This window comes from Anomaloglossus baeobatrachus, chromosome 1 (genome assembly GCF_048569485.1).
Source record: "Anomaloglossus baeobatrachus isolate aAnoBae1 chromosome 1, aAnoBae1.hap1, whole genome shotgun sequence".
In the NCBI taxonomy this organism is placed as follows: Eukaryota; Metazoa; Chordata; class Amphibia; order Anura; family Aromobatidae; genus Anomaloglossus; species Anomaloglossus baeobatrachus.
This window is the reverse complement of record NC_134353.1, coordinates 207,510,724-207,533,519: the sequence shown is the minus strand read 5'-3', so window position 1 is coordinate 207,533,519 and position 22,796 is coordinate 207,510,724. Positions and strand designations below refer to the sequence as shown.

The 22,796-nt window shown below is 40.2% G+C and overlaps 1 protein-coding gene across 1 annotated transcript in view; it reads left to right on the top strand.

Annotated features, from left to right (window-relative positions):
- FHIP1A (FHF complex subunit HOOK interacting protein 1A) overlaps window positions 1-22,796 on the top strand; it is a 358,441-nt gene that overhangs the window by 314,636 nt on the left and 21,009 nt on the right. Inside the window, exons 9-11 of the mRNA XM_075335558.1 lie at window positions 1,985-2,160; window positions 3,954-4,973; window positions 8,439-8,617. Of these exons, the coding sequence (XP_075191673.1) occupies window positions 1,985-2,160; window positions 3,954-4,973; window positions 8,439-8,617 (1,375 nt within the window). The remainder of the gene's footprint in view (window positions 1-1,984; window positions 2,161-3,953; window positions 4,974-8,438; window positions 8,618-22,796) is intronic.

Below are 22,796 nucleotides of genomic sequence, written 5' to 3'. Positions count from 1 at the left end.
TCGATATTCGTCACAAATAGCAAACCTAACGTGACTCAATGGGGAACCCGATTGTTTTTCTTGAAGATTTCACAGAAAAATTCTTGGGTTCCCCATTGTGGAAGCGTTTAGACACCTCAGTCACAAAGTATCAGAACACGCAAAATTACAGAACAAGGTCACTGAGTGCTGAGGCTCATAGTGTATAAAATAAAAAAATGCACTGCAGACATACAGATTTCCTCTGACAAAAGGTTTGTCTGTCCTGAGGCTACAAGTCTGTAATCACTCTGTGTGCGTAGTGAGATGACTTTCTGGTACCGGAAGTCGGTGGGCTTGGGATCACAACTATGTGATTTGCATACATGTGGTCATGTGCCAACTAAATGGGCACAACCTCGGTCAATGCAAGTGTATTGGGCAAGACATTAGACTGTGTAGTTGGAATGTGGCAAATCGCATATTAGCAGTCACATGACCATCGACTCCCAGCCCTAGAGGATCCTCAGAGCGTGCAGTGCATGCGATGTGAGGACTCACAAGTCTGCAGTCACATAGAGTGACACATAGTGACTGCAGAGCTGTGTCCTAAGGCTGAACAACACTTTTAACATCATCACAAAAACTGTGCACCAGAAGCTTCATTGCATGGGTTTACATCACCATGCAACTGAATTCAAGCCTTTCATCACCAAGAAGAATGCCAAGTTCTTGATGCCCGACTTGGGAACAAAGGAAACATGTACTGTGGGGTGATCAATCACATGTTTTTATTGGGCAGTCTGACGGCGAAGTCTGTTCTTGGCAAATGCCAGGAGAATGATACCTACCTGACTTCATTGTCCTAGCTGTAAGGTTTTATCAAGTTAAATCTCAGAAAGAACAGATGATTAAATGATGAAATCATCAGTTTTACTGAATTTGTTCTCACAAAACTCAATATTCCCATCTCCCCTGCTGTATAACATGGTGCCTGCAGATTGGACTGCATTTTCATGGTGACAGGTTCCCTTAAATTTATAGAGATTGTAATGTCTCAATATTATAAGACATTTTGGATAATTGTATGCTTCCAACTTTGTGGGAATAGTTTAAGGAGTGCCCTTTTTCTAAAAAAAAAAAAAAAAAAAATCCACCTTCGAAAATATAGAAGTTCCCATATCCTTTATAAATGTAATTATGTATTTTTTTCCAACACAGTATCTATTGATTTTATTAATAAAAATAAAGCTCTTTTATCATATTTTTATTTTTGCTATAGCAAAATTCCCTGTGTCCTTGTGCTTTGGTCTGAGAACACAGTGTTTAATGATGGGTTTTCTTATAATCGAAATACTGCCAATCAGTGGGTAGCTACCCATATATCTCCAACTAGCAGCCATAGTACTATCCCTCATTTTATTCCCAATGTCTCTATTTCCAGCCGTTTCCTCCGCAGAAGAAAAATGTTTTTAACGGCAAATGCAAAGGGATTTACTGTGACTAACGTCTGCCTGCTTTACTGAATACTACTGTACATTAATTTATAAATATATTATGTATTACTCTATTATATGTAGAAAAATAATGAAATTTGAGAAACTTAATTGTCAAATTTCTCAAAATGGCTAGCTGAAACGGTATATATCAGTTTATGAGACTTCTTACAACTCTTCATGCTTTAACACAACATCATAGGCTCTCAATTTCTATTAATTTGTTCCTCTCTAACATGATAAAAGGATATATTTTTCGTATAACAAAATGGAGGATACCAGAATGTACTGCATCCTCATGGAACAAAAGACACCTATGAGATATTGTGTTAAATCACGCCAGATGAAGAGACCTAAGTAGTCTGGAACGCTTTCCATTTGTCATCACCTTTCAGGAAGCCATTAAAAGGTATCAACCACTGAGGAGTCTCAATTTGTATTATTACTTTTTCTACAGACTAACATGGTACAAAGTTTTTCCTATACATATATACATGGTTAAGAATGACAATGTGCTCTTGATGTTTCAGGTACCTCTTGCCATGTAATTACATGATGCTCAGCCAACGCAGTGCGGTAAAAGAACGGGACTGCTATTCAGCTGCTAAATTTTTGGCCTTAACTCCTGACTGCTGTTCTAACACTACAATTAATGGAAAGGATTTGTACAAAAATAACAAAATGTTGTTAACATTGAATCAAAAAGGTAAAATCTCTGTAATGAAAGAGTGTAATAGTCACTTCATTCTGCTAGTGGGTCGTGAAGTTCTATCTCTTACTGATCACTAGAGATGAGCAGATTGATCTGCTGCAAATTGACTTTTGGTCGAATTTCCTGAAATTCGCGGACAATTTCGAACTATTTTAATGCCCAGTGCCATTTCACAGTGCTGGAGATTGTAGCATCCACAGAGTGGGCTTAAGACATCAGCCTCAGAATGCCTTCCAGTTATAACATGACATGGTCTAGCCAATCATGGGGGATTAAAAAAAGATGAGGGCAGGGAAAACAGCATCCATTTTCTGATTTTTCAGTCATAGGAGGTCAGATTGCACAACTCATCATTACATATGAGGATGGAAAGGCCTAAATCTGATTGTAGTGTAAAACTCAAACACTGAAAAATAATGAAAATGGGTAGTCTTAGTCTGTGAATAATAATAGAAATATTCAGGTGAGATTCAGAGTCAGTGGGATCATGAATTGATTGCTCTGTGCTATAGTACAGCACCTTAATTCCACAATTTATTTTTACTCTTGACGCACTGCAAAGAGGGTTGTTTAAAACTCCTCTGTCCTAATTTTATGTTTCTGCTAAAGAGCTCAAAAACAGTTCAACACATTATTAGGAGACCTCAGTGCTTTACATGATTTTTGCCAGGCAATTAAAAGTTTTGCCGGTTTCAAATTTGTGGAAAATTTATTTGATGCAAGTCAATTTTTTGGTAAAATTTGGCAAATTTGAATTTTAAAAAATTCACTCATCTCTGCTCCTCACACTTTGATCATCATCAATGTTTTATTCCCTGAAAAGCCCGGTATCTGTTCTCTTAAAATACCTATATTTTGGTAAGATCCTTTTCATACTTTTATGCCTAGTAGAGTAAAATGAATAACAGTTGCTTTTCCTAAACTTTTAAGAGCTCGTCATTTCTGTATATAAAGTAAGTGTAAAACACACCAAATGTAAGAAAGTATAATTTCAATAATGCGTCACCCACTAGATATGTATTTTCAAAAGTGAACAAAACCTTATATATCTTTTAACAAAACACAGAAAGTCTAACTAATTTGACCTGAAATGGTTCCTTTCAATGGCACAGATTAAACTCCTGCCCTGTTTGCCATCTCGGCAGTGTGTGCGCACTCCAGTGTAACTTTCCTAAGGTTAAGAGGATCAGGATTTTGAACAATTGCAATAATAACTTTCCAGTTTACAATCAGCTGGATGTCAGGAGAGCATTTACCTTAGAGGAAGATGTTCATAGTGACAGGTTGTACAATTTCTTTTCCATACGAACTATGGGCTGGAAAAATTGCATGATGCTGATAGGCGACTTAAAAATATGTGTGTACTGGAGCAGGGTGAAAGACCTATGGATACTTCAAAACTGCATGAATACATATTACTACTTTATGCTTAAGCTTCTCCTTGTATAATTGAATACAAATCTATGTTTCTTGAGACAGGGATTTCATTAGAGAAAAGCTTTGGACACGGCTTGTGTCATCCAAACATTTAGCTGTAATTTTTAGCCCCAAACAAACCTAGCACAACAGCGTTAAAAGACACCAAAAAGTTGCAAAATTCTGTTTGTTAAAGAAGTCTAAGAAAGAAAAGAGGATTGTGAAATAATTCTATGATAAGAGAAAAACAAAGTGAGTGGAGTTAGTATTGAGACAATGAAAGAATAAGAAAATTAGGTGTGAAAAGAGAAAAAGAAAGTAGTTGAACATTTATCGTGGATCATTTGACATTTGTCTTCTGAATTTTTCAGATGCTACTGAATCTAATTTATCATCAAGTTCAAATGAAGCAGAATCGATGTTTCCTGAGGAATATATGAAAAGTGTTGATGCAAACTATCTTAAGTACCTTTGTGAAGCTGAAGAAAATATACTTATATGTGCAGAAGACTGTAGAGTCTGGTCAGCCCCATACGATGGGGAAAACCCAGATCCGGAAACTTCTTTTCAAGCTCTTCTGGAAAACAGTTTTCGAAGAGGAGACTTTCCTACCTTCAGAGGTGGAAGAAGACAACAATTAGGTTCCTTCTCTTCTGAAATTCCTTCCCTTGGAGGAAAGCAGCAAGATGACCTTGAATGGGATGACAGTTATGATACAGGAATATCTCCAGACTCAGGAACGTGTTCACCACAACCACCTCAGGATACCATTTTACTTCCAGAACCACCAAAACACATTCAAGAGATGAAAAAGAATGCAATAATGATCATTAAAGGCACATACAATGAAGAAGATGACTTTGATAATGATGCAATGGTTTACATGTTATGTGCTGAAAAAGATTCTATCGAAACACAAATAGAGAAAAATGAAGATGTTCTGGATAAAAAAACAGCAACGGATATGGATCATAAAAATGAACATTTTCAGGGCCAGGAACTTAGCAATACAGAAAATAACAATAAGAAAAACTCAAGTCTCAATGAAAATACAGTGAAAATAGAAACTTCACAAAGCCATAGGGATGCTCCAAAGCTGAAACTTGACTTCTCTTGTGAAGAAGACACTGATATTACTGAAAAACCAATGAGCCCAGACAGTGAAGAATTCATAGCTCGCTGTGATGAAATCATAAATGGATTGAACACTACAGTAGAAAACATGCCCAATTCCCCGGTTCCTGAAAGTGTTTCTGTTCCTGAAGATGATGAATTTGAGAAGTATTCTCTGAGCACACCATCGGCAGAAAGCATATCATCACCCTTTGGTCAAAAGGACATTGTGGCCTCCTCCAAATACTCTTCTAGCTCTCAGGCTGCTCCATTTACAGGTAGGAGTGTTAATTTCAGAGCACTTCAATATTAAGAATTGTTCATGGTAATAATGGTAACAATGGTTCATTATTTTTCCCATCATCCATGGGAAAAAAGCATGTCAATTTGCTCTATTGCAGAAAGAAGAAATTCCGTTCATAAAAGTCTTTAAAGAGAACTGTTCAGCAAGATTTTGTAATGAAAAGTAGAGACATTGATGTAATGGTGCTGAAATAGAGAATAAATGAATACCTTTGGTGAAAAAATCCACCTTGTTGTTCTGCTTTAATCATCATTTGCAGTTTTCTGTTAATACAATTTTGGCGCACATGGGCCAGACTGTAGACTGGGTCTTCTCCTCCCTGTCTGTGATTCCCCAGTACCTCTGCCTGCCTTCGGTCTTTGAATGACCTGCCTCCTCTCTTTGAAATTTTAGCAGTGATTTCTCTTTCAGAGACCGGAGGCAAGCAGAGGGGCCGGGGAATCACAGACATGGAAGTGAAGATCCAGTGTAAAGTCCAGGCCCTTTGCATTGAAATCTAATTAATGGAAAACTTCAAATGCTGATTAAAGAAGAACAACACAGTGAATTTCTTCCCCAAAGGTATCAATTCAATTAGTATTACAGCCCAATTACACCCATGTATTTACTTTACATTGTAAAATTGTGCTCACAGTTTCTCTCTAAGAATGACTAAGGCTATTAGGAAAACCTGTTTTTTGACCAACAACAGTACAGTACTAATTTGGTAGATGATATGCTTTTGTACCACGTCTGAGAGTGCTCATTCTCATTCAGAAGATCTAGTCGAGGCATTGAGTCTTACTGGTATGAGAGATATATGTGCAAGTACCCCCAGAAAGACTAAACCTGTTTCTACAGTGCCTCCTAAAGGTAGTTACCCAGTCAGACAATATCTGACACATTTAAAGCGATATTCTTGTTATTAAATTGTTTTAATTAGTTCGACAGCATGAAAATAAACAAACTTGAAGCTGACTTGTTTTGTCAATCTGCTGTTATTCTCCTCCAATGAAGGCTTTTATCTTTCATAGTGCACCACTGGTTTCCATGGAGCTTGGCCACTAGTGCCTAGATGAGTATGCACAGTAGTTACATTTCATTAAGGAGTTAACTCTTAACATACCAGTCAGCTCTCACAAGCACATTAATTTTCTTTACAACAGTTAGCTGCACAGCTCCCTCCCTCTTATGCAGGTCTAATCAATGCTGTAGAATCACAATCCCCTGACACCCAGCATCACAGCACTGACTTCACCTGAGCTGTGTGCTTGTTCATAGTCTCTGTTATCTCTGTATGTAAATACACTGGTAATTGTGTAGACTCTGAACAAACCACTAAAGGTACCGTCACACTTAGCGATGCTCCAGCGATCCCACCAGTGATCTGACCTGGCAGGGATCGCTGGAGCGTCGCTACATGGTTGCTGGTGAGCGGTCAAACAGGCAGATATCCACAGCGATCAGAGATCAGCCACCAGCGACCTGCGTAACGACGCTGTGCTTGGTAACCATAGTACACATCGGGTTACTAAGCAAAGCACTTTGCTTAGTAACCCGATGTGTACCTTGGCTACGTGTGCACGGAGCAGGGAGCCGGCTTCTAGAAGCTGCGGACGCTGGTAACCAAGGTAAATATCGGGTAACCAAGCAAAGCCTTTGCTTGGTTACCCGATGTGTACCTTGGTTACCAGCCTCCACAGAAGGCGGCTCCCTGCACATTCAGATCGTTGCTCTCTCGCTGTCAAACACAGCGATGTGTGCTTCACAGCGGGAGAGCAACGACCAAAAAATGGTCCTGGACATTCAGCAATGACCGGCGACCTCACAGCAGGGGTCAGGTCGTTGCTGGATGTCACACACAGCAACATCGCTAGCAAGATCGCTGTTGCGTCACAAAAAACGTGACTCAGCAGCGATGTCGCTTAGTGAGACGTGGCCTTAACAAATGAATGTGTTCCAGCAGAACGTGTGCTGAGCTTTTTAGTGCTACTAATACTGCAGTTCTGCTACTCACCAAAACATATAACTCAAGGAGGAGAGCCTACTCTGGGAGAAATCGGGAAGTAAGGAGCTTGCGTGTGTGCCGCTCATGAGACAACCTAACATTAACACTTCAAGTCACTTAGAGGAAACTTGCCAGGTCAGATAATGCAATTACCCTGCAGATATGTGGTTATATGCTCATCCACAATACTGAAAGTGCAGTATCTGGGAAGAAATTGTTTATCTCCCCCGGCAGCCAATGACATTTAGTCATACAGGTGTGCCAAAATCAATTGCACTCTCTTCTCACAACACTGAGAGTGGCAGCCATAAGTACGCCCTGCCACAACAAAGATATATACTGTACAAAAAGCAATATTAACTATATGTGCATACAGCTACCTTATTAAAGCTGAGGATAAAAAGTGCAAGGTATTAAAGTGAATTTTACATAAAGTAACAAGCTTTCATTAGGGTTGTGACTTTCACAAGTCCAATAAATGAGTGATATAATGGCAGCTGCCGCAGCGCCACGTGGGTTAACCTTCAGTGCTGGAGAGGGAGAACAGGGTTAATGCCGCGCTGCTGCCAAATGAATAAACTGTTGATTTAATAAAATTCTTCTTTATTTCATAGGTCTACACGTTTCAGGGATCAAAGTCCCCTTCTTCAGGACAAAGGAAGAAATCAACAATAGATCAATTTATCATTGTATTGTTGATTTCTTTCTTTGGCCTGAAGAAGGGGACTTTGATCCTTGAAATGCATAGACCTATGAAATAAAGAAGCATTTTATTAAATTGACAGTTTATTTGGCATCAGCGCAGCATTAACCCCATTCTCACTCTCCAGCACTGAAGCATCCAGCTACCTTAGAACCTTAGCTAGACATTGCTGTAGACTCACAGGAGGTACTCCTACATGCTGAGAGACTATAATAATAATAATAATATTTTTTATTTATATAGCACCAACATATTCTGTAGAACTTTACAATTCAAACGGGACATAGTCAGACAATATCAGACATTACAGAATAATACGATTCAGCAGAAACCAAGAGGAGTGAGGTTCCTGCTCGTAAGCTTACAGTCTATGAGGGAGGAATGAGGTGCCCGCATCTGTGTCACATTTTGGGGGTAAACTCCCTGTGCAACATTTTGGGCGTTTACCCACAAAAATTTGCCCAGGCGAGCGGGCGTCTTGTTCCTCTCTGCAGTTTCTTAGTATGTAGGAGTTCCTCCTATGGATCTACAGCAATGTCTATCTAACATAGCTGTATGTACCCTTACCACTGAGTATCTACCTGTACCATTGATTTTTTGCTGTACCGTATTTTTTCATCATACAAAATTTTGGTTGAAGAATACACTTGTCGGGTGTTTCTATTTCTAAGTAAAGAGAGCGTGAGATGGCTAATGTTTGAAGTACCTTTCAATCAGCATTCTACGTTTGTTTTACATTTCTCCCTCAGGACCATTCATCAGTGTTGTTTTATCCAAATTAGAGAACATGATTGAGAACTCCTTGCATGTTAACTTGCTGTTGCTTGGGATCATTACACAGCTTGCCAGCTACCCTCAGCCTCTCATTCGATCCTTCCTACTCAACACGAATATGGTATTCCAGCCCAGTGTACGCTCTCTCTACCAGGTACTGTGAATCATGTAGAAGGTGTGTATCTTAGCATTTAAAATATAAATATGACATATCACTGTCCCCGGAGTGGTTACCTCCAATTTCAAAGAGCTAATGTATGGAAATAGCTACATTACTTTCTAATTGATAGAAGTCACTACAATTTCAGTGGTACCAAACGTGTATAGTTTTTTTTTTTTTATATTTACTTGGTAATAACAAATTTGGAAGGTTGTAAAAAAAAAAAAAAAATGTTCACATGTCGCCATTTTTCAAGACCCCTAACATTTTCAAACCTCCGTTGGTGGAGCTGTGTGAGGGCTTGTTCTGTTGATGTTCAGATTGATACCATTCGGAGGTGGAGACAATATTTTGATCGCTTTAATTGCATTTTTTTGCTAGGTTGCAGCGGCCCTTACAAATGTATATGCAATTCTGTTTTTCAGTTATTTTCTATATACAGAGCTTACAGATCACATTAATTTATTTTATAATTTGATAGATCAATCTTTTATAAATGCAGTGATATCAAATATATGGTTTATTTTCAATTCTTTAGTCTTAATAGGGAAAAGATACGTGAATGGAATGGATCGGGACTGATATTCAGCCCTGACATGTTAAAGCATAAAGGCCTATGCTGTCGCCACTTTGAGTCCAAGACATAATCTCTATTACTTATAGTAGCTTAAAAGAATTTATTACAAATTTAGTATTTCTACTAAAACTGTTATATAATAATAGTGCAATAATATTGCAATATAGCAGAGAAATACGACCAAACTATAACCAAATATTATCAGCATATACAGTAGTGACAATACCATCATACTTATCATTACCAAAACCACTGTACCAGTGGCGTACATAGAAATCATAGGGGTCCATAGCAAAAATTCTAATTGTCCCCCAAAAGTAGAAAAAAATCTATATATACCCGGGGTGAAATAAGTATTGAAAACCTCACCAAGTAAAGGTGCTATTGACGTGCGTTTCTCACCAGATGTCGGTAACAACTAATGTTGACTGAGCCTGCTCGGCACTGCTCGTTACTCCATCGAGCATTTGGATGCTTGATTGAATAACCAGCAGTGCCGAGAAGTATGTGGTGTTCAGGTGCTCGGGTTACAGTGAAGCAGGTTCTTTCAATGATTGGAGCCGTCACTTTGGAGATTTCACCAGCTGAGTGCAGAGACTTCATTCAGCTGCACTCTTTTTTGAGCAGAAGGATTCCTGGGTTAGTTCTCTCTCTCGATATCTCTCTTATGCCTGTTTCACACGTCAGTGATTCTGGTACATATGTGCTAGTTTTTATATGTACCAGAATCACTGACATACGCAGACCCATTATAATCAATGGGTCTGCTCACACATCAGTGATTTTTCACTGACCGTGTCTCCGTGCAGCGTACCCGTGTGTCCATGATTGCCGCATGGAGACATGTGCGTTTTTTTCTGGCATCACAGATATCTCAAGGACCACACTATGGTGTGAGCTGTGAAACACCCACCAGAAAAAAAACGTACATTGAAAATAAAAAAAAGAATACACCATGGTTCGATTAGAATTTTTCAAACCAATGAAGCTATAGAAATCAAATAAATATTAAAAATATTTTTTATTTCAAATATCATTAAAACAAAAAAAAAATTAGACATACAAATATAAAATATCCAATGGTATTCCACATTATTACAACTGGAAACACAGAGGTGAGTCAAACGCAAATAAAAGAATATATATTAGGTAAAAAAAATATAAATATATCTTAGTTGGAATAATTTAGAAATATATATCTTTTATATGTAAAACAGTGATCTATTAATTTAGTAGTATATAGCTTTAATATAAAAAAACAGTGATCTATTAATACTAGTATTAAAACAGATAGTAAATACTTTAAGGCTAAATTCTCAATAATTACATGAAATAGTTACATAAATAAAAAAATAAGTGTATAAAAATATATATACAGTCATATGAAAAAGTTTGGGCACCCCTATTAATGTTAACCTTTTTTCTTTATAACAATTTGGGGTTTTGCAACAGCTATTTCAGTTTCATATATCTAATAACTGATGGACTGAGTAATATTTCTGGATTGAAATGAGGTTTATTGTACTAACAGAAAATGTGCAATCCACAATAAAACAAAATTTGATCGATGGAAAAGTTTGGGCACCTCAACATAAAAGTGACATTAATATTTTGTAGATCCTCCTTTTGCAAAAATAACAGCCTCTAGTCGCTTCCTGTAGCTTTTAATGAGTTCCTGGATCCTGGATGAAGGTATATTTGACCATTCCTGTTTACAAAACAATTCCAGTTCAGTTAAGTTTGATGGTCGCCGAGCATGGACAGCATGCTTCAAATCATCCCACAGATTTTCAATGATATTCAGGTTTGGGGACTGGGATGGCCATTCCAGAACATTGTAATTGTTCCTCTGTATGAATGGCTGAGTAGATTTGGAGCGGTGTTTTGGATCATTGTGTTGCTGTAATATCCATCCCCTGCGTAACTTCAACTTCGTCACTGATTCTTGCACATTATTGTCAAGAATCTGCTGATACTGAGTTGAATCCATGCGACCCTCAACTTTAACAAGATTCCCGGTGCCGGCATTGGCCACACAGCCCCAAAGCATGATGGAACCTCCACCAAATTTTACTGTGGGTAGCAAGTGCTTTTCTTGGAATGCCGTGTTTTTTGCCTCCATGCATAACGCCTTTTTGTATGACCAAACAACTCAATCTTTGTTTCATCAGTCCACAGGACCTTCTTCCAAAATGTAACTGGCTTGTACAAATGTGCTTTTGCATACCTCAGGCGACTCTGTTTGTGGCGTGCTTGCAGAAACGGCTTCTTTCGCATCACTCTCCCATACAGCTTCTCCTTGTGCAACGTGCGCTGTATTGTTGACCGATGCACATTGAAACGATCTGCAGCAAGATGAAGCTGCAGGTCTTTGGAGGTGGTCTGTGGATTGTCCTTGACTGTTCTCACCATTCTTCTTCTCTGCCTTTCTGATATTTTTCTTGGCCTGCCACTTCTGGGCTTAACAAGAACTGTACCTGTGTTCTTCCATTTCCTTACTATGTTCCTCACAGTGGAAACTGACAGTTTAAATCTCTGAGACAACTTTTTGTATCCTTTTCCTGAGCAACTATGTTGAATAATCTTTGTTTTCAGAACATTTGAGAGTTGTTTTGAGGAGCCCATGATGCCACTTTTCATAGGAGATTCAAATAGGAGAACAACTTGCAAGTGGCCACCTTAAATACCTTTTCTCATGATTGGATACACCTGCCTATGAAGTTCAAAGCTCAATGAGGTTACAAAACCAAGTTAGTGCTTTAGTAAGTTAGTAAAAAGTAGTTAGGAGTGTTCAAATCAAGAAATTGATAAGGGTGCCCACACTTTTGCACCAGTCAAATTTTGTTTTAATGCGGATTGCACATTTTCTGTTAGTACAATAAACCTCATTTCAATCCAGAAATATTACTCAGTCCATCAGTTATTAGATATATGAAACTGAAATAGCTGTTGCAAAAACCCAAATTGTTATGAAGAAAAAAGGTTAACATTAATAGGGGTGCCCAAACTTTTTCATATGACTGTAACTATAAATAGCCATAATTATAAAGTGTTTTGTGTCAGTAAATATATAAACCAAGTCTATAAGGCATATACAATGGGAAATAGTCCATATTATCAAAAAGCACCTTAAAATGTAACAACCATGTTTAACAATGCTAAATCACTGCTTTATATACTAACAAAGTGCCAAGTGCTGTGCTTAGATCACCTATAATTATAAGCCTGTTGCTGGATTTGTGAGGTATGCAAGGTATATGTTGCTCCCTGTTTAAAGTGACGGACCCGGCCGTAATCACTATATAAATATAGGAGACACAGAAAAACCCTCACAATACACACAATGACTCACTCCACGTCCTGTCACCCTAACATATGTTTCGCCTTTTCTTCTTCAGGGGGGCGTGTGTTAGGGTGAGGGGCTGCAGTCTTTTTATAGTGTGTTCCTGATATCAGGATTGTCGGCATCTGTGTATTACGGCGCATGGTTCAGGTCATGGGGCTGTATAAGCATGTAACTTCCGACCAGTGGAAGTGAGACGCACGCTGCGTTCCATTAGACACAACCTGAATTCCACAAATTTTCAATGAAAGCACTTATTTATTATAAGAAAATCCACACACAATTTTTTGTCTTTATCTGTACTGCCTCCTGTGCAGTGCGCATGCTCGGGATCGCGGTGCTGTCACTTCCAATCAGTGGTATTGTATTACGGTATGAGGCTTCCGTTGTCTTGTGTCTAATGGAACGCAGCGTGCGTCTCACTTCCACTGGTCGGAAGTTATTTGCTTATACAGCCCTGTGACTTGAACCATGCGCCGTAATACACAAATGCCGGCAATCCTGATATCAGGAACACACTATAAAAAGATCGCAGCCCCTCACCCTAACACACGCCCCCCCGAAGAAGAAAAGACGAAACATATGTTGGGGTAACGGGACGTGGAATGAGTCATTGTGTGTATTGTGAGGGGTTTTCTGTGTCTCCTATATTTATATAGTGATTACGGCTGGGTCCGTCACTTTAAACAGGGAGCAACATATACTTTGCATACCTCACAAATCCAGCAACAGGCTTATAATTATAGGTGATCTAAGCACAGCACTTGGCACTTTGTTAGTATATAAAGCAGTGATTTAGCATTGTTTAACATGGTTGTTACATTTTAAGGTGCTTTTTGATAATATGGACTATTTCCCATTATATATGCATTATAAACCTGGTTTATATATTTACTGACACAAAACACTTTATAATTATGGCTATTTATAGTTATATATATTTTTTATACACTTATTTACGGTATTTATGTAACTATTTCATGTAATTATTGAGAATTTAGCCTTAAAATATTTACTATCTGTTTTAATACTAGTATTAATAGATCACTGTTTTTTTATATTAAAGCTATATACTACTAAATTAATAGATCACTGTTTTACATATAAAAGATATATATTTCTAAATTATTCCAACTAAGATATATTTTTTTTACTTAATATATATTCTTTTATTTGCTTTTGACTCACCTCTGTGTTTCCGGTTGTAATAAATGTGGAATTCCATTGGAAATTTTATATTTGTATGTTTAAATTTTTTTTTTTAATGATATTTGAAATAAAAATTATTTTTAATATTTATTTGATTTCTATAGCTTCATTGGTTTGAAAAATTCTAATCAAACCATGGTGTATTCTGTTACAGTTTGAAGCTTTACCATTTTGTGGGGCAATAGAATTTATACGGGCACCTTGTGAATAAATTAATTGAAAATAAAAAGCATTTTTAACTCATCCATCTCCAGCGAGTGCAGTGTTCAGCAGCTGGTCTCTGCTTCTTCCTGGTCGGCTCATTATGGCATGCATATTCATGTATGCAGCCAGAGCCGACCTGGAAGTAGCTGCAGAAGTGAGAGACAGCAGCGGCCGGATGCAGCAGAGCCAGAGATTCAGCACCACGGACAGCAAGAGCAGAGACAGGTGAGTTTATCGCCATGTGCAATTAAGGATGACGGATCACATATCATGGACTACACATGGACAACCCACGTGTGCTGTGACTCACGGCACACGGAGGGACATAGGCGTTTTTTACACATCAGTGAAAAACGTCTGTGTTTTTCACTGACGTGTGAAACAGGCCTTAATGTCTTACATCTGTCTTTGATCTGCAACAAAAAGGAGACAGGTGCACTCTGTAGTGCTAAGTTATATTTAACAATGAAAATGGGAATATGGAATTGCATTACTTCTATGAAAAACATGGAAAAATTGAGATACTTAGCACACAAAAATGGCCAGTTTTATTTGAACCCAACAGCCAACAGTAAGGCGATCTCTTTTTGTTGGATCCCTGTTTACTCTAATGACTCTCTTTGGGTTAAAAAACCCTCAAATTTATGGGCGCACAAAAGACTGATGGCACTTCCTATCTTTCTAATGTGAACAGGTGCAAACTGAACATAAAACATAGTAACAAAAAGGAGACAGTTGCTGTAATGCTAAGATATGTGTAACAATAAATATAGGAATATAGACTTGCATTACTGCTATGAAAAACATGGAAAAATTGAGATACTTAGCATACAAAAATAGCCAGTTTTATGTAAGCTCAGCAGCCAACAGCAAGGCAACCTCATTTTGTTGAGTCCCTGCCTACTCTAATGCCTCTCTTTGGGTTAAAAAGAAACTCCAATGTGCTGTTTGATCTGCTACATCTGAGTAAGATAGAAAGAGAAAAGAATCAGCTCACCAATCCTTGAAGCATGGACAGCACGGAAGATACTTGTGCAGATATCGGAGGTAACAAAGTTTAGTTTCAAACGAATCTAGCGTCCAAAAAAACTTTGTAAAAAATTAAAAACTTTATTCCAAAACCACAGCCACTTCACACAATTTGATGGTTTTTCTTGAGCCACCCCATCCAGTATGATGGACTACCCACAGTCCCCCATGCAGTATGACGGTCTCCCTCAGCCCCAATATAGTAAGATGGTCCACCCACAACCACCAATATAGTATTATATCTCCCTATTTGTCACATAGATTTTAGTGAGAGAAGTGGTACAGTACTGTCTCTTAAGGGTGCTTTACACGCTGCGACACCGCTAGCGATAGCTAGTGATGTCATGTGCGATAGCACCCGCCCACGTCGCTGTTTCGTCATGGGGTGATCGCTGCCGTAGTGAACAATATCGCTACGGCAGCGTCACACGTACATACCTGCTTAGCGACGTTGCTGGAGACACCGAACAATCTCTCCTTTAAGGGGGCGGTTTGTTCGGCATCAGAGCGGCATCACTAAGCGGCCGCCCAATAGCAGAGAAGGGGCGGAGATGAGCGACCGGAACATGCTGCCCACCTCCTTTTTTCCTCATTGCCGGTGGACGCAGGTAAGGAGATGTTCGTCGTTCCTGCGGTGTCACATATAGCAATATGTGATGCCGAAGGAACAACGAACAACCAGCTGCATGCACCACTAACGATATTGTGAAAAGGAGCGACGTGTCAACGATCAACGATTTTTGACGTTTTTGCGATCGTTGATCGTCGCTCCTTTTAGTCACACACAACGATATTGCCAACGGCGCCGGATATGCGTCATGAACACTGTGACCCCGACGATATATCGTTAGCGATGTCGTTGTGTGTAAGGTATCCTTAATTCTAATGTTAAATGCATTGCAAAATGAAAAGGATACTCAATTAACTCATAAATAACTAAAATGCAACAAATAAAGTTGTGAAAATATATAAATCATATATAAAGTACTAGTTGCTTTTTATCCAGAAAAAAAGTGAATTATAGGGACAGGAGCACTTAAATGGCTGTTATGATACTTGATGGCGGTGGAAGAGAAAAATGTGATAACAGAAATAATCTTCGTATAGTGAAGGTTTGTCAGATCTCAGTGAAATGACTTCGTTTTCTACTACCCCGATGAGTCCTTTCTATTCTGTTGATAGACGCCTAGTACACATTGACAACAAAATGCTTCTCTTTCATAATAGACACTGAGGGAATGGAGGACAAAATGAGTAAACCTCAGTGGCACAACGTGCTCTGCCTGCTGATAATCTCTGGAAATGGTAGATTTTCTAAACACCCTTCAAGTATTATAGGTTTCAATCCACTGAGTAGTAAAAGACATGTTGTCAGCTTAAGGTCTCATTCAGACCTCTGTGTATCACATGTGTTTTTCATGGATAGCACATGTACCCATTAAAGACAGTGTGGCTGTTCACATGTCCATTTTTAATAGAGTGACGGATGAAAGGATCAAAATTACCGAGAAACGTCTATGGGTCGTGTGCATCAAATCACTAATAGCAAACATTGTCATTCACGTGCGGCCTGTGTGATGTCCTTTTTAACACAGTGGATAGGAGAAGCTTGTTAATTATTGTATTTATGCTTAAGGCCCCTTTCACACGTCAGTGATTCTGGTACGTTTGTGCTTTTTTTAAAACGTACCAGAATCACTGACATACGCAGACCCATTATAATGAATGGGTCTGCTCACTCGTCAGTGATTTTTCAGTGCACGTGTCTCCGTGCAGCATACCCGCGTGTGCGTGATTGCCGCACGGAGACATGTCCATTTTTTTCTGGCATCACTGATGCTCCACAGACCACGCAGTGGTGTGGTCCGTGAAACACGTGCCAGAAAAAAACGTGCTTTTAAAATAAAAATAATTTTTACTCACCTGGCGTCCAGCGATGTCCTATGCAGCCCGTTCTCCCTGCTGCTTCTGAGCCGGCTCATTATTGTCGCGCATATTCATTATGCGCGACACAGCCGACCCGGAAGCAGCTGCTGCGGGGGTCAACGCCGGCAGGATGCTGCACCGCGGGAGCGATCAGCACCATGGAGAGCGGGCACAGGTGAGTTGATTACTAAGTGCAATCACGGGCCACGGAGAACGGAGCCCGGATTGCACTTAGACAACCTACGTGTGCCATGAATCACGGCACACGCAGGGACATGTGCGTGTTTTACACGCCAGTGAAAAACGTCACTGTTTTTCACTGACGTGTGAAACGGGCCTTAATATGAGGAAATCACTGATGAAACACTGAAAAATATAGATGTTAGAACATAGGAACATTCAGCTCTTTCCTCATATTGCACTGGATATCTAATCTCATCCCAATCTCTTGATTGACTCCACCATGTTGGACCAACTAAATATGTGCCTCAAATTTGTACCTCATCTCACCTGTTTGTTATGTCTCTTCTTTGACGCTAATTTGGCGTACGGTTGGATAAGGGATATCCGACCACTGCTGGCCTCCCTCATTCCTTTGTTTACCGATATTTGTGTTTGAAATGGGTACATGTTCAGTAGATCGGTTTGGTGGTATACTGTTCACCTTCTGACATATTGTTTATTAGGACTATGGTCCTGTGATAGAGGTGCTGTCTGACCAGGGTAAGGCTAAGTTCACATTTCCGTTGATTTGTATCAGTCACATGCGTCGCTTGACGCATGTGACTGATGCGCTGTTCAACGCTGTACAACGGATGACAAAGAACAGAATTCTTTGTCGGATTCTGTTGTGTGCGGGGGGCGGAGTTCAGGGGCAGAGCCGAGCGGGGGGCGGGGCCAGGCGCTGAGGATGTCAGTGGAAGTGCTGCGGTCTGCATGGCTGGGGACAGGTGAGTGTATCTGTGAGTGAGTGAGTGTGTGTATGTGCATGTATGTATGTATGTGTGTGCACATGCAAAGTGCGGGAGGGGGCGGAGCCGAGCGGGGGGCGGGGCCAGGCGCTGAGGATGTCAGTAGAAGTTCTGCGGTCTGCATGGCTGGGGACAGGTGAGTGTATGTGTGAGTGAGTGTGTGTATGTGCATGTATGTATGTATGTATATGTGTGTGTGTGCACATGCAAAGTGCGGGAGGGGGCGGAGCCGAGCAGGGGGCGGGGCCAGACGAGGGTGTCAGTGCTTGTCTGCATGGCTGGGGACAGGTGAGTGTATGTGTGTGTGTGTGTACATACATGTGCGGAGTGCGGGAGGGGGCGGGGCCGAGCGGGGAAGTGTCGGCCTCCCTGCACACGTAACCAGCCTAAATATCGGGTAACAGCAAAGCACCCGATGTTTACCTTGGTTACCCGATATTTACCTTGGTTACGGGCCTACACCACTTAGCGCTGGCTCCTTGCACCGTAACCAGGGTAAATATCGGGTAACCAACCAAAGCTGGTGACGTGTGCAGGGAGCCAGAGAGCATGCGCAGCGAAATCCGACGGATCTCGTTGCTCAAAAAACGTTACATGCTGCGTTCCTCCCGCCCGGCGGTCAGTCGTTCCACGACTGATCAGTCGGGCGGAGGGTGCAACGCAGCATCATCAGTCACAATCCGCTGCTCACACAAGTCTATGGGAGCAGCGGAATCCGCTAAACGGATTCCGCTGTTTACAAGAGCAGCGGATTGTGACTGATAGATTTTAGCGGAAATGTGAACTTAGCCTTAGCTGTCTGGTACATATAGATAAGGTATTGTTCTCCTTTATCTTTCCCTTTCGACTAGCACACATCACACATACATTTTGGGAACATACTTATCTTTTCTCTAGTACTTCATTCAAGCCCTTAATTATCAAGTGGAAACTTTTGAAGGTATAATTCGTAGGTAACAACTTCAGTCCTTGCATAATAATTTATTTTTCTTATGTAAAGTATGTGATATTGTCTTTTATATAATTGTTAATAAAGATTATATTTGCATTATCTCTCACTTGCTGTTGTATAGAATATTGACAAGTGGGTTATAGTTCTGCTGTGAATATATGGTAATGCTATTGTTAATTTGAGTACCTTTCTGTTAGGCCCCTTTCACACGTCAGTGATTCTGGTACGTTTGTGCTTTTTTTTAAACGTACCAGAATCACTGACATACGCAGACCCATTATAATGAATGAGTCTGCTCACACATCAGTGATTTTTCACTGACCATGTCTCCGTGCGGCGTACTCGCGTGTGCGTGATTGCCGCACAGAGACATGTCCATTTTTTTCTGGCATCACTGATGTCCCACGGACCACGCAGTGGTGTGATCCGTGAGACACGTGCCAGAAAAAAACGTGCATATAAAATAAAAATCATTTTTACTCACCCGGCTCCAGCGACGCTCTCTGCAGCCCGTTCTGCCGGCTGCTTCTGAGCCGGATCATTACTGTCGCGTATATTCATTATGCACGACACAGCCGACCCGCCAGCAGCTGCTGCGGGGGTCAGCGCCGGCCGGATGCTGCACCGCGGGAGCGATCAGCACCATGGAGAGCGGGAGCGCGCACAGGTGAGTTAATCTCTAAGTGCAATCACGGGCCACGGAGAATGGAGCCCGGATTGCACTTAGACAACCCACGTGCGCCGTGAATCACGGCACACGGAGGGACATGTGCGTGTTTTACACGCCAGTGAAAAACGTCAGTGTTTTTCACTGACATGTGAAACGGGCCTAAAAGTAAGAAAAACCCACAATTGCCACTGAAATAATTGAAACTGGCAAAAGTAATTTTCAAGTCAAATGAACTGAATTTCAACTAATGAAAAACAGATATTGCTTTTGAATTGTGGTTCAATAGAATTGTAAAACTACAAACTAATTAAAATGGCCTGGGCAAAAAGGATGGTACCTTTAACCCCTTAATGACTACTGATATACCTTTTAATGGCGGTAGTTAAGTGGCCTTATTCCACAGTGCCACTTTTTAATTGCACTCAGGAATAAGGGTATAGCACCCCCGAGGTTTGGGAAATTTTCAGGGTTTCAGCTACCAGGGGTACCTGAGACCCTGGAGATCATGATCCAGGACGGTTTTCCCAGTCCCCTGTCATGTGATCATTTGTTATACATTGGATAATGGCAATTATGTTACAGTAAATGACTGCGCCGGTACACCGGTGTGACCAAATACCCCCCACCCCCCCACTCCTCCTCCTAAGCTTCTAAAATGGTGGGTACATGAGTTGTGCGCCTGCTCAAACAGTCCTTCTGCTTTCTCTCCCATCTGACAGAAGGGAGAGAGATGGTGCTCCCAGATCTCCTCAGGTCCCCCCGTCTTCACTTGGTGCCCCCGGTTCCTCTAGATAGAGAGACTCCACTGCGGCCACTCCTTATTCTCTTCTTCAAGAAAAATGTTTTTCCAAACATCACTTTTTGACTACAAGTGGGGTATCACCGCACTCATAAGAAATTGGGTAACACATTGTGGGGTCCACTTTTTAGGTGTTACCTCTTGTAAAAGTGACAATTTGGTACTAACGGGACATTTTCTACTGAAAGAAAAAATAATTTTCAGTATGACAAACTAATGTTAGTAATTGCTGTGAAGTACCTGTGGGTTCAAAATGCTCACTATACACCTGAATAAAATCCTCGAGGGGAATAGTTTGCAAAATGGAGTCGCTTGTGGGAATTTTCTGCTGTTTAGGTACCTTAGGGGCCCAGCAAAAGTGACATGCTCCCATCAATCTATTTCAGCCAAATTTGCTTTCCAAAATTCAAATGAAGCGCCTTCTATTCTGAGTAGCGATGGGCGGACCCGGACTGTAAAAGACTGGATTCACGCGGGTTCAAAAGTAACTTTGTAGTGACACTGGGCCCATGGTTCTCAGGCAACTCCGGGTACTTATCCAGATCCAGCAACTTGGGAAAAATAAAGAAAAAAGGGAAAAACAGATGCATTATACTTACTAGTTTCCTGCGCGGCTGAAACACTACTTCCGGGGCACTTATACCACTTTTTGCGCCACTTATTATCCTTCATACATATGCACTGCATATACATATTTCCCCGCCTATTGGCAGTCCCTGCATCTCTGATTGGTTGCAGTCAGACAGCACCTCCACCCTGTGTGACAACGTGTCTGACTGGTTGCAATCACACATGATGTCTGTGTATGTATATTGGTGTAAAAATAAATAAAAAATTTGGCTTAAGGTCCCCCATATCATGATACCCAGCACAGATAAAGCATATAGCTACAGGCTGCAGCCCCGATCCATTTACTTATCTTAGCTATGTAACAATATAAGAGGGACCGAATGTGGATTTTTAAAAACTATTTAAATACATAATTAAAAAAACCTGTGTCTTGTAACTCCCAATTTTAAAACCCAGCCATGATAAAATTGGCTGCTGGGGCTAGTTTTCTCACTCTCAGGCTGGGGAGACCCATCGTTATTGGCCCCCAAGCTTAAAAATAGCAGTCTGCAGCTGCCCAGGATTGTTGCATCCATTAGAAGCAACAATCCCGGAACTTTACCAGGCTTTTCCCGATTACCCTAGTGTGGTGGCAAGCGGGGTAATTAAGGGTTAATTACAGCTCACAGCTGCCACTAAACCCTAGATTAGTAATGGGAGGTGTCCATGAGACCTCCCCCATTACTAATCTGTAAGTGAAAAGAAATAAAACACAAAAACAAATCTTTTATTAAAATATAAAAAAAACCCCTCTTTCTCCCCTTTATTAACCCCAAAAATACCCAGTTCTGACATAATCCTCATGAGGTTCTACGACATTTAAAGAATAAAGCTGCCTTATCACATTTACAATATGGTGAACAGCGTAAAAAAACCTAATTCCTGAATTGCTGTTTTTTTCTCAATGTTGTTTAACAAAAGCCGAATAGAAAGCAATCAAAAAATATTATATGGCTCAAAATGGTACCAATAAAACTCCAATTCATCCTGCCAAAAACAAGCCCTCACTTGACTTTGTCTGCAGAAAAATAAAAAAAACTTTGGCCTTCCAAATTTTGTGAGGCAAAAAACCTTTATTTTGTTAAGAAGCATTTTTTAGTGTGTTAGCAGACAAACCTAAAGAAAAATCTATATAAATTTAGCATCACTGTAATCGTTCTGACCTATTTCTTATACCGCAAAGTTAATGTTGTAAAAAATAAATAAAGCCAATTTTTCAACTGCTGTTTATTTGTTCATTATGCCTCCCAAAGATTGCAGTAAGGCTCAGTTCACATTTATCCTGCTCTCTAAACTGAGCGCTTACACCGGAGATTACATGTGCATGTAAAAACGTGATTCAGATAAAATTCCAATGAAAAATGTCACTTTAAACTGCTGTTGAGCGGTAACCATCTTTTTACGTGTCTTTTTAGTCGTGCACAAAAGTGCGGTCAACAACAGTTTTGTGCACTTTTTGAAATGAAGGACACCATCTAACAGAGGCCAAATGGAGTCCAAAATAACTCTGCTGCCTTATTAGGGAAAGTATGCATCAGAAGTTTCAGATGAATCATATATTTTAGGCATGTAAAAAGAAGACCTAATGTAAGTGCCCAGAAGACAGGATAAAATGTGAACTTGTCCAAAATATTCTATACCTCAAATTCCCACATAAAGCTTTCAAGTCAACCCACAAAAAAAACCAATTCCCACTCAGGTCATCTGTTAATGGAAGTATTGTGTGCTTCCATGTTGCTGGTAGCACAAGGGATCTGGAAAGGTGCTATGGCTACCCCCCTCAAAAAACAAATCCAGCAAGATCTTCACTACCAAATGCCCCCCTATCACCTCTCTTCTGATCACCACAATGTGCCTAAACCACAATTAGCATCCACATGTTTG